We start from the raw sequence: 14948 nt of genomic DNA on the forward strand, positions 1-14948 counted from the left end.
TGTTGATAAGCTATCAGATGACACCCCGACAGACCAAATTAGTTTTCTTTCAGCATGGTATTTTGTAAATAACATTGGATCTGTCTTGTCCACTAACGGTTGAGCATTAATTTCTACTTATTGTGGTAGTGTCTTTTCCCTTCAAGCATGTGGCATGGGGAGATGATAAGGGCGTATGATAGGTTGGGTCACTGCCTCTGTTTGTGACATGGACTGTCTGATTTTGCCATTTTCGTCTTCTTTAGATGACAGCACCTTTATCTGCTGTCACCTTTATCAGCTCAGCTCCATCCAGCTGGGAAGACTGATGGAAAGTGTGGCAGAGAAAGCATAGTCTATAAGTCAGCATAAGTCTCACATCAGAACATAATTTCAGGAGCTATTTCAAGGGACTTTTGGGAAATTTCTATTATATTTCTTAAGGTCTGTCTTTTTTGTTTTATGACCAACTCTTGCTTTCCAGTTGGTTCTAATCTATAACAGTGCTATAGGGGTATATTGATGTAATGTAACTACTTTTATGGTATGTTGGCTCTTGTTAGTAATGGCTGTTTTTTTGTTAGCTTTCTTCGGTTTTGAAACCACCTGTGGTATTTGGCACTGACATTAATATCTCTCTGTCTCATCTCCTCAGGTTGCAGTGTCATCTGCCCTGCAGGTAGCGAAGGTGTCTCCACTTATAGAGAAAGTCAGTGACCACAAGGATTTCAAGAAACTTCTGAGGACCAGAACTAATGTTCTTGTTTTATACACAAAGTCAGGTAAGTCTATCTCAACGTATAATAATGTTTACATGTAAAACGTTGATTCTGCGTGGGTGGGATGTAAGTCTCTCTCTCTCTCTCTCTCTCTCTCTCTCTCTCTCTCTCTCTCTCTCTCTCTCTCTCTCTCTCTCTCTCTCTCTCTCTCTCTCTCTCTCTCTCTCTCTCTCTCTCTCTCTCTCTCTCTCTCTCTCTCTCTCTCTCTCTCTCTCTCTCTCTCTCTCTCTCTCTCTCTCTCTCTCTCTCTTCTCTCTCTCCTCTCTCCTCTCTCCTCTCTCCTCTCTCTCGAAAACCAACCAGGAAGAGAAGACAATGCTGAATAAAGTTGTAGTTTTTGTTATTTTTGGACCAAAATGTACTTTCAATGCTTCAAGAGATTCAAATTAACTAACTAATGTCACATATGGACTACTTTGATGTTTTTATTACATTTCTGGACATGGACAGTATAGTGTGCATACACGTTCATGAAGGAACAGAAAAGCTCTCGGATATAAAATATCTTAAACTGTGTTCGGAAGATGAACGGAGAGCTTACAGGTGTGGAAACACATAAGGGTGTGACATTAATGACATAAATTTCATTTTTGGGTGAACTAACCCTTTAACCTGAAAGAGAGCTCACTATAGAATCAGATACTTTTGCAGAGAATGCAATGGTGTACTTTCAATGTGATTTTGCATCGACACATTTCGGAACACGATGCATAAAGTCAGGCTTCCGTTTTTAGAAGTGTATGTGTTACTATTTTCTAATAAACCTGTCATGCCTCAATAGGTAGGTCAAGTTTGCTTTTTACTGCCAAATTCAAGATGGTGCCTATAGATGCAGTACTTGACCTTCTGTACAGCACACTTGAAGTTTTCTCTACTAACCACAATCATTAGCTGTGAAAATATAAATCTTATGGCCATAGACAGAAAGGGACTTCAACAGAGACGTATAAAGAACTTCAGCACCCTAAACTTAAAGTAATGCATCTCTCCTTTCCAGCAATTACAAAAAAACACCCCCTAACACTGCATATTAATTTGCATCACTCCTGGCTGTTATTAGCAGAACCAGCAGGCATAGTGCCATATATGGATACCATATGGATGAACGGTTCATAAACAATCTCCCACCCACAAAGCAAGGGAAAAGCCTCTCAAGGTCTTGCTGAGCAAGATTTATTTGTTTCATAATTCACGACTCATTTCGAGCGCATGAGGTCATTGCATAAGACTGTGTATCGAACAGTGCGTTTGATTGATGGCTGACTAGCGCCGCTCATCCCGTGAAGCATTTCCATTAGATGCATCCTGCAAACTGTGATAGTCCTTTACACTATAGGACCACATTCATGATCAGGTGGCGAACAGGCACTTTTCATTCAAAAAGGTTACTACTTCAACCCAAGACAATACTAGTAAACAAGGCAGAACCCTGAAATGATTGTACCTTTTACCTTGCTAATGTGATGGGAAGAAACGCAAATTGCTGGATCAGTGGTGTAGTATGAGATCTCAGACTGTCACAAATGTGTAAATCTGCGGTGTAGTGAAACTGTCAATGTGTTTTTACACTTAGTACTTTCACACTGTGCGCTGTTGTTCCATACCGAGGTGTGTTGGCTAAATGCTTTCATTATCAACGTGAGTACTATGGCAAGAAAAGCTTGTAAAATTGGAGAACAACATTCACTTTCCTTTTTATTATTTATTAATTTATATTTGATCAAAACATTTTAGGTCTACCCTTTTTATCACCCAAGTAAATGTTGTAAATATCGCACCTGCCCTGATGACAACCTTCACCACATATTTTATGGAAATGATGGATGTGCAATTGTACAACAATGTATACATAATCCTATATGCATTTCTAGAGCTGATTGACTTATGATATGAACTTGAGTTCATATCAATCAATCAATCAATCAATCAATCAATCAATCAATCAATCAATCAATCAATCGATAAATCAATTTTTTTAAATGTTTTTAAAAGAAGGCTCTTATTATCACAAGCTGCATTTATTTGGTCAAAATACAGTAAAACTGTAATACTGTGAAATTATTACAATTTGAAATAACTGTTTTCTATTTAATATTAAAATTATAGTCTCCAGTCACATGATCCTTCAGAAATCATTAGGGATGGGTATCGTTAAGGTTTTAACGGTATTACTACTCTTACCGATACTGCTTATCGGTCCGGTACTTTAACGGTATTCTTATCGGTACTTTTTGAGATTATATATATATATATATATATATATATATATATATATATATATATATATATATATATATATACATACATACATACATACATACATACATACACACACACACACACACACACACACACACACACACACACACACACACACACACACACACACACACACACACACACACACACACACACACACACACACACACACACACACACACACACACACACAATTAACAAAAATACACAGCCTACACATGCAGTGCTTTCATTTCAGGAAGAATTCTACTAATCAAATGTAAAATAACACTGTTCATCATAAATAGCCAAATTAATGCTTATTAAAGCTGAAGTTATTCATGCAAGAGCTGTGAGGGATTTTCTCTTTGCATTTGGTTGTTTAATTCGCAGTTATTCATCAGCATGTTTATTTACACCACTGCCTCTTTAAGACAGATGTGCAGATCTATAGGCGACTGATAATAGGCAGATGCACTACACTTTCTCCCGAGTCCCGACTATATCCATAATAACTACGTCCATTTTAGACACAAACTGTGTTGTGTTTAAGAGACTCTCCAAGCCGGTCATTTTGACATAGATGTTTGTGTACATTTGATCGTTTAGACGCGAGTATGAAACCGAAAGTGTAATTTGCTCGTCTCGTTGCGGCTGTTTCAGAGCGCGCGTCGACTTGGGAACAATCTCTTGCGCACATTTTTGTGCATTAATCGCTCTTTTTATTATTAAACGCGTCCCACAATTTACCAACAGTGGCTAGACTGTATTTTACAACAATCACTGATCATGCTGATTCTGTCATTACGTTTGAGTTTTATGGAGAAATGACAGCGTAGGCTACTGCTGCAAAGGGAATCAAGTTGGGCTAGACATAAATATTATTATTATAATCTTTGGAAGACAAAATCTAAAATAAAAGCAGACTATCACAGATCTAAAGTGTAACCAGGCTATGTTTGAATGTTTGGTTCTGTCCTCGGCTGTCGTTTGCGGAGCTCTCTCTCTCTCTCTCTCTCTCTCTCTCTCTCTCTCTCTCTCTCTCTCTCTCTCTTCTCTCTCTCTCTCTCTCTCGTCACGTGTATTTTCAAAAGTACCGACAGCAGAACCGATAACGTCAAAGCTTATCGATACAACGGTCTTTCAAAATTCAGCCCCGGGGCCCGTTTAATACCGGTTTTCGGTACCCATCCCTAGAAATCATTCTGATATGCTGATTTGTACTTAGAAATATTTCTTATTATCAATGTCGAAACAGTTGTTCTGCTTAATATTTTTGTGTAAACTGTGATGCAGTTTTTTTGGATTCTTTGATGAATAGAATGTTAAAATGAACAGCATTTGAAATAATTTGTATGTGAATCCATATCTTTCCTTTACATATTTTCATTTTGTAATGTATTTTTGTATGTATTCATAAATTGTCCTGCAAACATATTTTAGTTCAGAGTATCGGTGCTTACATACAGCCTAATAATCGTTTATTAATCTGATTAATAATGGCACAATCTGAATTACATTTACATTTGAATAATTCAGCAGATGCTCTTATCCAAAGCAACTTCCAAATGAGGAGAGCAATAGAAGCAAATCAATGAAAAGAATCCACCCTACACAAAACAGATTTTCTCTCTCACACTCACTCGCACACAGTGTTAAGGGTGTTACTGTCTCTTCTTCTACAGTCGTCTAATTGTTTTTTGTGTGTGTGTGTGTCCTCAGCTTCATCTGGAGATGCTCATCTAAAGCTGCTCTCTGATGTGGCTCAGGCCGTGAAAGGTCAGGGTACCATCGCCTGGGTGAATTGCGGGTGAGTCTCCATCGATTTGGCTCTTGTATTTGAGCAAGTTACTATTAGTGTACTTTTTTTTTACCATGGTTGAGGCAGTAGACGTCCTGATCAACCTGTTGGTGTTAAATTCTGATATTGTGTATTTTAAACCAGCTTTGACTTAATAAACAGCAATATATGTGGCTAGTGAGGATATTTCAAACTGCATGTTAATGTAGAACCTTCAACTCTTTTTATTTTAAAATGCCCAGGAGAATTTCGCTATGTCCAAAATCGAATACGTCCCTACTAAAAAAGTACAGCAACAGAGTAGTATGTCCAAAAAGTATTTGAAAAAGTACCCGGATGACCTATTACTTATGCTGAGATTCTAAAGTGCTCATCCGATGGACACTTTACCATCCCACGAGTGAAACGACACAACTGACATGTAACAGTGACAACATGGCATGGCAATACTCGCATTCATATTATATAGAACATAATTTTAATGTAATTACATTTTTTGGGTGAACTATCCCTTTAGGCCTAAATTATTGCAGAGGTCACGTTTACATCAATGTCTGTGGTGATTTACCTTGTACTTTCTTCTGGCTTTCAATTGCATTCTAGTCCAGCTCATGCAAGTGTCACGGCTCAGCATCATCTCTTCAGCGTCTTTATCTGCTTTTAGAAAGAGATATCACATTAGATGTTTCTGATGATAAGCAATTAAAGCTTGCCTCTGAATCATTTCTCAATGGCTGAGTGATAAATATTAGGATGTGTAGGATGTGAAGCTTGTTCTAGCTTAGCCAAGCATGGTTTCTTTTCCAGAACCAGTACCTTTTTGAGACCGCCTTGGGTACATTGAGTCCCCTCGTGAACAACTTATATAAAGCTGGGTTTAAAAAAAGTAACTCCAAACAGGCAGCAGTGTGATCGAGCAAGGCAGAGATACGCCCACATATTTTCTACAGATGACAGGGACCTGAGAGATGGCCAACTGCAGTCCACTGGGGGATGCCATTAAGGAAGTAGGTCATCGACAGAGTGGGATCAGTATGAAGAAACCGAGAGTGCAGTAATGTCGTCTGAACTATCAAATTGGATATTTTGCGAAAATTTGAGGGGGAAAAAATCAGCTCTTTTTTTTCTTCGAACCTTCAAACTTTTCTTGGCTTTCGACTTCATTTTTTTTCCACTCAACTTGTTTCAAGCCAACAATCTCAGGCACTAACTGTTTTCCTCTTCAGCAATTTTGAGCCTCGGAGACCCACTTTCAAACTCCCCTGCACGCACAACGTATTGACTCCCAAGCTTTAGAATGTCTTATGGTGCTTGAAAAGGATGACCAATTATTTTGGAGTATTGAACACGGTCATAGTGGTTGGGGAGGTTATCAAGGTGTATGTCTATGCATGTGTGCTTATTGCCATCTGTGATCTTGAGTTAGTTTGTTCAACACACAGCATGCCTAATTGAGTTTCCCACTTGACAGATTGAGCTCTGATCTCCGCCGCACATCTCTCGGTCCTCCCACAAAGGCGTTATATGGGAAATGCGTAACGCTAATGATGGCGTCTCATCTACCTTTAAGGGATGGAGCCGGTTGGGGGCGGATGCTGTCAGAAGCATAATTGAATTCTGTCTCTTTGAATTTCCATTAGCATGGGGCTTTAGATTGCTGCTGAGTCCTCTCTGCTTCTATTTGTCCTTATGTAATACATTTTCATGCTCATTATCGCTTAAGGGAAGGAAGTCTTTTCAATGGAGCGATCTGGATCTCTTTGGGAGGGTGTGGGTGTATGTGCAGTGACAGTGGGACCAGGTAATTGTGGGTGCTCTCTGTTCTTAGATTCTGTTGAGATGTGAGTGTGAAGATAGTGTGCTTTTTTGCTGTTGCTTTTATTTTTTTTCATTGGCTGTATGACAAAGACGAATTTGTCTGGAACTGGAGCATTCATTTCTTTGTGCAATGAATTTAGAGAGCACTGAATTTTTTAATCCCTCTGTGGCACTTCCCCATAAATAGGATACGAAATAGGACCAGAAACCCTTAAAAACGTATTATTTTTCATCAATTGGCCAGTGAAAGCAGGTACTCAATCTTAAAAAAATGTATCTTCAACCGCATGAAGTTTATATTAAAATTAAATGTGCAGTTATGTATTCTCAGTTCATTTTCTCATTCATTTCCATTTATATTTTTTAAAATGCACATCAAATGTAAGTGGAGTTAGCTAATTTTAGACCAAATGTGTAATTGTAGTTAAATAACATGTTCTAGCTACTTTTTCTATGCTAGCTACTTTTTATGCTACATACATTTTTTGTTAAAAACATGTCTAATATTTCCCACTAAAATCCCATCCGACTTGAGATGAAAGTGTGCCAGATCGTGGAATGTTTCCTATCTACACAATGCCTATCACTAGTACCACATACTTGTACAAAATCCATTTAATGCTCTGGACTTTTGAAGCGTGCTCTTCAGCTGTAAGAAGTCGCTTAAGCGGAGCGGGGAGGAAAGAAACATTTAACTTTTCTTATCTGGAGACGTGGCTTTGAATTAAAACAGGCAGACTTTATGTATAGTACACTGAAGCAAAGGAAGCTGGATGTCTTGTCCTTCAAAAAAAGAATGACACAGTTTGCCAAAACTTAGAAGCGGCCCTTACATTAGCTTATTGCCGTGGGCATCTGTCGCTTCCCATGAGCGGTCTTGTATTGCTGCTACAGCAATTTATTAAATGTCTTGGGACATTAATTGTATCACTTCACTTTTTGGCTGCATCAATTTGCATGACAAATGTCCTTCAAGGGCCTGTGTTATAATAGAATAATGTGATTATAATATTTGTTGAGCATAATTTGCTATGACTTGATGTTCGCTTTCGCCTCTGAGTTTGCACAAAAAGTATGAAGGAAGGTGATTGATTGTGCTTGAAGACACTGTACCAAACACGGTTGCTTTACTTTGTTTTCCCTGCAACACCAGAGTTGTGCCATTTGTACTTGACTTGATAATGTCCAATTAGGTTACTCCTACTAATAATAATAATAATACATTTATTTTATAGAGCACCTTTAGAAGTTGCTTTCTCAAAGCGCTTTACAAACTTACATGACAAAGAAAACACACACTTTAAATACAACAAATAAAATGAATAATCAAGTAAAAGCAATCCTAAAATAGAATTCTTTAAGAAGAGATTTAAAGGGTAGTTCACTCAAAAATGAAATTGATGTCATTAATGTCTCACCCTGAATGACATTAATGTGGTTCCACACCCGTAAGACCTCTGTTCATCTTCAGAACTCAGTTTAAGATATTTTATATTTAGTCCGGGAGCGTATTCAAGTGTAGGCACACTTTACTGTCCACGTCCAGAACGGTAATAAAAACATCATGTATGTGACATCAGTTAGTTAATTAGAATCTCTTGAAGCATTGAAAATACATTTTGGTCCAAACATCACAAAAACTATGACTTTATTCAGCATTGTCTTCTCTTTGTTTGTTTTTAGTCCTCAAATAAAGATTCAAACGGTTATGACTCAGCCTATTGATTCATGTTTCGGATTGCGTCTCAAACTGTTTAAATCACGTGACATGGCTATCCGAATACGCTGGTTCATAACCGTTTAATAGTCACTAATGTATTTGCTTCCCTGATGTCAGCCGGGAGAGAATTCCAAAGCTTAGGTGCATAGGAAGAAAATGTTCTATCACCCTTAGAACGAAGCCTTGTCTTGGGAACAACCAAGAGACCACTCTGAGAGAAACACAGATTATGACTTGGTGTGTAAGGTGGTAGTAGATCAGTCAAGTACTGAGGAGCCAGATTATGCAAAGCCTTATATGCTAACATCAATACGGTACCTGACAGGGAGCCAGTGCAGATTCCAAGGCCGGTGTAATCTGATCACTAACCCTGACCACAGACAGAGCTCTAGCAGCCGAAATTTGTAAATATTGAAGTTTGTCAATTGAGGATTTAGAAACTCCAGCTAGAAGACCATTACAGTAGTCAACACGTGAAAAGAAAAAAGAGTTTATCAACCTCCCAGCAACTGAGAAAGATAACATAGGACGTAAACTTGCTATATTTCTGTGGTGAAAAAACAATGTCTTAACCGCATTCTGCACAAAAAGGGTCACCAAGATGACACCAAGATTTTTTAATTTGCTTGGGAACTCCATGGCAACATCGACAGACAAAGTAAAAGAACCAGCATTCCGCAGTTGATGAGGAGAGCTGAGGAGCATAACTTCCGGTTTAGAGCTGTTTAAATACAGCAAATGATTAGACATCAAAATATTGATCTAGGTTTGAATTAAGTTAGCAAAACTAAGTACAAAACTGTCATTTGAATTTAAATTAATTTCTTTTCATTGTACTGCCTTTAATATAACTACTGTAAGTAGTTTTTAATGCATATATTATAATATAATAGAATATAATAGAATATGTTAGACAAGGGGTGTTGTATTCTCTCCCTATTTCTCTTCAGACTTAAAGAAATGATCACGAGGAAATTAGGTCTGGAAGAATTAGAAATTGATGTGAATATTTTCAGCAGAAAATCAATAATCTGTTATGCTGATGATAAAAGGATAATGAGCAGATAATTAGCAGAAATGAAAAGTGAAAAGATGGGACTCCACCTGAACATAAAACAGAAAAATATATCAACAGCAGGAACCGGAGCAATTAAAGCTACACTGTGTGATATTTTCCCCCATCTAGCGGTGTAAAGGTATATGACCATCCAGTGAATATTAGTTACTTTTCCTCTCAATTCCCATTTCGTTTGAACTCTTACGGTGGCCGATTTAGTCCAAGATTAACATGGCAATCCCCCTCTTCACATTCGACATGGTGCCATCGAGTGTTAAAACATGAAAGTCGAAGCTTGGGTATGTCCCTCTTTGGCTAATGTACTTTCAAGATGGAGGGCCAACATGGTGACCGGCATTCGAACCCCTCACCCGTATGTATTTTCAATGGCATACTATAAACTTACGAGAATACTTTATTACTTGAAAGAATCTGTGATTGAGAGACGGATCACCATGAGTCATATACGACTGTAATGGAATGGCAACACTTTAATTAAAAAAGCAGCATTTATTAAAATTGGAACTTTGTCCAAGCTGATATCTGGCAAAATCAACTGTTCTATATGCATTATTGAAGTGATACTTTTATGTGATTTGAATATTCATGTTTTTTTTCTGTACGTTTCCTACCACAGGGATTCAGAAGGCCGCAAACTCTGTAAAAAAGTCAAGGTAGATCCCAGCGCAAAGACCAAAGGAGTTGAGGTCCTGCATTACAAGTACGAATAGCCTTCATTTTCTGACATCCATGTAACAATGCTCTTACAAATTATTACTGAATACCATGAGCTCAGCAATTCATCTTGTAGTTTTGCGCTGCTTTTAGGGATGGGACCTTCCACACAGAATACAACAGACCAGCCACATTTAAGGTAATTTTTCTGAAAATTGCATTTTGATGAAGGCATCTTTGACAAAAATCCCAGCATTTTTGAAGTCTCTTTTAGAATCCGATTTATCGATATTTCTTTGTTAGACATATGGATTGACAACCAGCATTTTCAGTAAATGGCATCTGTGCCTTTTCGGATGCATACTCCGTCATCTGTTACTGGATGATTCGCTCTCTGTTGTTATTTACTCAATTGACGCCCACAGTTTTCCCATGGCTGTTATTTCACACTACTCAGCCTCAAGCACCAGAGCCAGAAGTCCAAGGTTCATAAGTAGACGAATTAAACTTGTCTCTCATTGGTTTCTCTCACCTATCTCATTCTCCACACGCCTTTCAGCTCAATTATGACCAAATGTGACGAGGCATTGATGAATGGCTCTGGAATGAGGGCAGCTGTAATGTGAATATGTTAAAAATGAATGAGCTGAGCTATGCTGGATGATGACACAGTGATGGGACATGTTCGCTGGTGCTACTGGAGTGGAAAAAATGGAGAGCTCTTATTAAATGCACCTGCTGTTAAGTACCACATATTGCTCTTCATTTTCCCTTGGTATAGCAAGAACGCTGTACTTTGAGCACTTCTTGTCAAGGGAATGATTAGTTCCTAATGTCTAGGATGCATAGATTAGGAAATAAATTGGTGTAATTGTGCAAGAGTGAAACATTTTCAACTGTGAAAATTCTCCATACTTTTTATGTTCTAGCTTGGAACAAGTTTGGAATATTACCAGAATTAGCAAAATGACGATTTCAGTAGTCAAAATTTAAACGTTCAATAACCAATTTATACCACAGAAAATACTAATATGACTACTAAACTCATAAGTTAAAAAGGAAATATGTGGTTGTGGTTGTTGTAATTATTTTAGTAACATGTTTTGTTTAAAAGAAAGTAATATTTTTATTTAGGATTTATTAAATTGATTTTAAGTCAAATCAAATCGATATTCTCAAACTTTAATCGATGTCCAATATTCCAACAACATTACAACATTTGTCAGGATGTCTTGAGCATCCAATCATGGTACTTAAAATCAAGCTGTACCATATATGGTATTTCATTATAAAATCAAGTAAGACATGTATTTTCGCAAAATGTGTGTATGTGTATCGTCTTAATGTTTTGTCTGGGTTGTCTGGGTGTGTGCGAATGTGTCCAAGGACTACTTAATGTTTTGTCTAATTGTGCGCACTTACTGTGGCAAAAAAGTCAGTATTATACAAGGTAAGTTAGAAAGTGAAGCCCAAGAAATATTAGTTCAAGAAAATATTAACAATGAGCATAAGAGACTTTTTTCAAAACCCAATTTTTTGAACAGTAATGTACATCCTGTTATTGTAGATCCGTACCTCTAATCTCCCAGTGATTCACTATTAAATGAAGTAAATGCAGTGAGTTGAGCGTTTCTTTTGACAGTGAAAGATGACTCTCTAATGGTCTCTTTTCAAAGTTTCTATCTATTCTCTTCACCTCTTTTAGTCCATGGTGGCATTCCTGAAAGACCCTGCAGGTGCCCCCCTGTGGGAGGAGAACCCTGAGGCTAAAGATGTTGTTCACATAGAGTCAGAGAAGGTAAGTATCGCTCTCTAAAGCTCACTTCAGCGAAGATCGGTTTTCTGCTGAGTATTTATCAGGTGTGGGAATGTCACACAGAACAAAAGACTTGCAGCTGAGCAATCTGCAACAGAAGAGCCTGCCTATTCTTCTGTCTCTAGAGGCTAAATCTGGCAGATGGACTGTGTGTCCAAGAACAAGTGTGGTCTTAAATGCCTGTAAAAGCCTAAAGATTTAACATACAATGTTGAAGTTATAATTGTGATAATTTCATAGTGAATTTTATTTGATTTTTTTTTCCAGAAAAGACAAACTAATAATGGCTACACATCCAATGTGTATACATAGAGTATACTCAAATAAATTAATTACTACACCTTTAATAGATTTTAAATAAATATGTGCAATAAACCATGCAATAGCTAAACCATACTAGTGAAAGAGGCTAGGGAATCTCAGCACTTTACTCAGTTAACCACTCCACCCAGTGTTTGAGTCACTCAATTTGTCCTGTTTGGCTTGCAGGACTTCCGGAAGCTGTTGAAAAGAGAGGAGCGGCCCATCCTCATGATGTTTTACGCCCCGTGTGAGTCGACGCTGTCTGTAATCTTCCACGACTAGACAGTTCATATGATGCAAACTGTGTGCAATCATGCAACGTGCCAAGTTCTAGCATAACAAATCTTGTAACGTGTGATATTTTGTGCCTGAATCAATGTAGGTTGTGAATGTGGTTGTGATGTCATTAAGATGTCCCACATTTGTCAATGAGTGTTTAACTTCCAAAGACTTGTCTTGATTTCTTGTGTAGTGCTCAGAGGAACCCAAAACCTCATTACTGCAAAAGTGTCATAGATGAGGAGTCAGCTGAAATCATATTTAGATTGACAGATGCAGCGAAGCTTTCTAGGCAGTACCAATTTTTTCAATTTTTCCCCCCCTCCAAGACTTTAGACAGTATAAATTGAAAAGTAATTTTAACCTGTAGCTATAAAGTGTATTAGACCATCACTGTTACTAATATTTATAAATACCTTAATACAAAAAATTACCGACCCCACATAGATTTTGCAAAGGTTTAAGATTGCATGGATTGACCAAGATAAGTCTTCTTTGTCTGAAAGTGACTTAATACTTTATTTTCGGGTCCAATTTCACAATTAACTAGTTGCTTATTAGCATGCACATTACTATGATATTGGCTGTTTATTAGTACTTATACAAGCACACAGTAATGCCTTATTCTGCATGAGCATATTCTACATCCCTTAATAAGCAATAATTAGGAGTTTGAGGCAAAAGTTGTCATTAATAGTGAGAATGAGACCATAATATAAAGTGTGACAAAAGTGCCACACTACTGACAAAATAACTTTTTTGCCCATTTAATTTTGTCTCAAATTTTAATAACCACACCTTTATCTTCTATCATCTTTTCTAAATCTAGGGTGTGGTGTATGTAAAAGGATGCAGCCCATTTTCCAGCAAGCAGCCACTGAGACAAAAGGAAAATATGTAAGTACAGTAGCATGTTAGAATCATGGCCTGTTGATTCCTGTTCTGTTTGTTTTATGGCTAAACTGTTGTTTTAAACCATATCTGGTATAGTTGTTGAATCCCCTTAACAGGTGGATGTTTTGTGAAACCATTGATGTCCCTTGTTGACAGAGCATTTAGTTCCCCCTCATTAGAGCAAGAGGCAATTTTACTTAAAAGCCCTTTTGCTGATTTCATAGTACAGTTATAGGATGTACTTCCTGCTGTTGAAGTCTATGGTGAAGTATGGATTATATGCCAACTCAGCTCAATATCTCTGTGAACTGCTGGGAGACTCAAAGTACACTTCACCGCGCATTTCTCTCTCTCAGCCCTTCTCTTTTTGTCTCCCTCTGTCCTTCTCGCCATCTCACATCCCAGAATGCACACAGAATCTCAAACATAATCTATCAATCAAACTCAAATTGTCCCAATTTAAATGTAACATTTTTTAAGACCACACTGTGAATGACAAAGCGGAAAACGCAGAGCTAACGTAAGTCAAGAGAACATTGGTTAGTATCGTGCAGCTTTTATCCAACGGTACACTTAAAAATGTATCGCATTAAGAAAAATCTCACAGTGGGAAGGAGATTTTTTTATTTTATTACTATGTTTTTAACACTTTATAATAAGGTTCAATTTGTTAACATCATTTAATTCATTAGGTGGTATGACCTAACAATGAACATTGCTTGTACAGCATTTATTAAATTTGTAGTTTGTAAGATATTTTATTTTTGGGGGGGGGGAAGACATCTCACCTGCATTCATTTGTTTGCAAATACAGTAAAAACAGTAATATTGTTAAATATTTTCACAGAGTTTCAGTGTCACATGATCCTTCAGAAATCATTCTAATATGCTGATTTGGTGCTCAAAAACGTTTCTTTTTTTTATCAAAGATGAAAACAGTTTGATATTTTTGTAGAAACTGTGATACCAAATTAAAATAAGTTGTGTCAAAATGTGTTCAATCAGCCTAATATATTTAAAACTGAAATTTACTTAATAAATTTGCATTAAAACTACATGAAATATTTGTGCTGACATAACTAACTGGGCAGTGGATCTGTAGCTCCCAGCATGCTTTGCAAGGGACTGCGCGAGGAGAGAAAATGTATGGATTAAAGTGTTATTTAATGTGTTTTTCAGTAAAGGGAAAGATGTTATTAGTTTATGTTAGTGTTCAGTTATGTTGGACATTGAGAAGTTTCTGTAATTTTTGTGGTTACCGTTATGCAGAAGAGTGGTGCCTGTGTTTAGGCTGTGGGCACTTATATACAAATTCTTTGGATGGAATTTCTGCTCTCAATTCAATATTTTTCGTTTGTCCAATGAGTTAATTTTGCATTTTATTTTTCAAAATATGCTTGTTGTTATAAAAGTTTTTAAAGGCACATTAAATTGATAACAATGTTCACCTTACATAATAAACTTTTATAAATGTAACATCATTAAGTAAACGGCACATATAAATAGTATGTAACAGTGACATTCAAATGGTTTGTATTTACTCAAAGAAATTGTGCCAGTTTTACCTGAATTTTTTTGGTCATATAACT

General features: G+C 37.1%; 1 protein-coding gene across 1 annotated transcript in view; it reads left to right on the forward strand.

Moving 5' to 3' along the window:
* The window catches only part of pdia5 (protein disulfide isomerase family A, member 5), a 59872-nt gene that overhangs the window by 10930 nt on the left and 33994 nt on the right, over positions 1-14948 (forward strand). Inside the window, exons 2-8 of the mRNA XM_067444245.1 lie at positions 635-761; positions 4719-4806; positions 10030-10113; positions 10221-10266; positions 11773-11865; positions 12373-12433; positions 13295-13362. Coding sequence (XP_067300346.1) covers positions 635-761; positions 4719-4806; positions 10030-10113; positions 10221-10266; positions 11773-11865; positions 12373-12433; positions 13295-13362 — 567 coding nt within the window. The remainder of the gene's footprint in view (positions 1-634; positions 762-4718; positions 4807-10029; positions 10114-10220; positions 10267-11772; positions 11866-12372; positions 12434-13294; positions 13363-14948) is intronic.

Source organism: Pseudorasbora parva, chromosome 5, assembly GCF_024679245.1.
Source record: "Pseudorasbora parva isolate DD20220531a chromosome 5, ASM2467924v1, whole genome shotgun sequence".
In the NCBI taxonomy this organism is placed as follows: domain Eukaryota; kingdom Metazoa; phylum Chordata; class Actinopteri; order Cypriniformes; family Gobionidae; genus Pseudorasbora; species Pseudorasbora parva.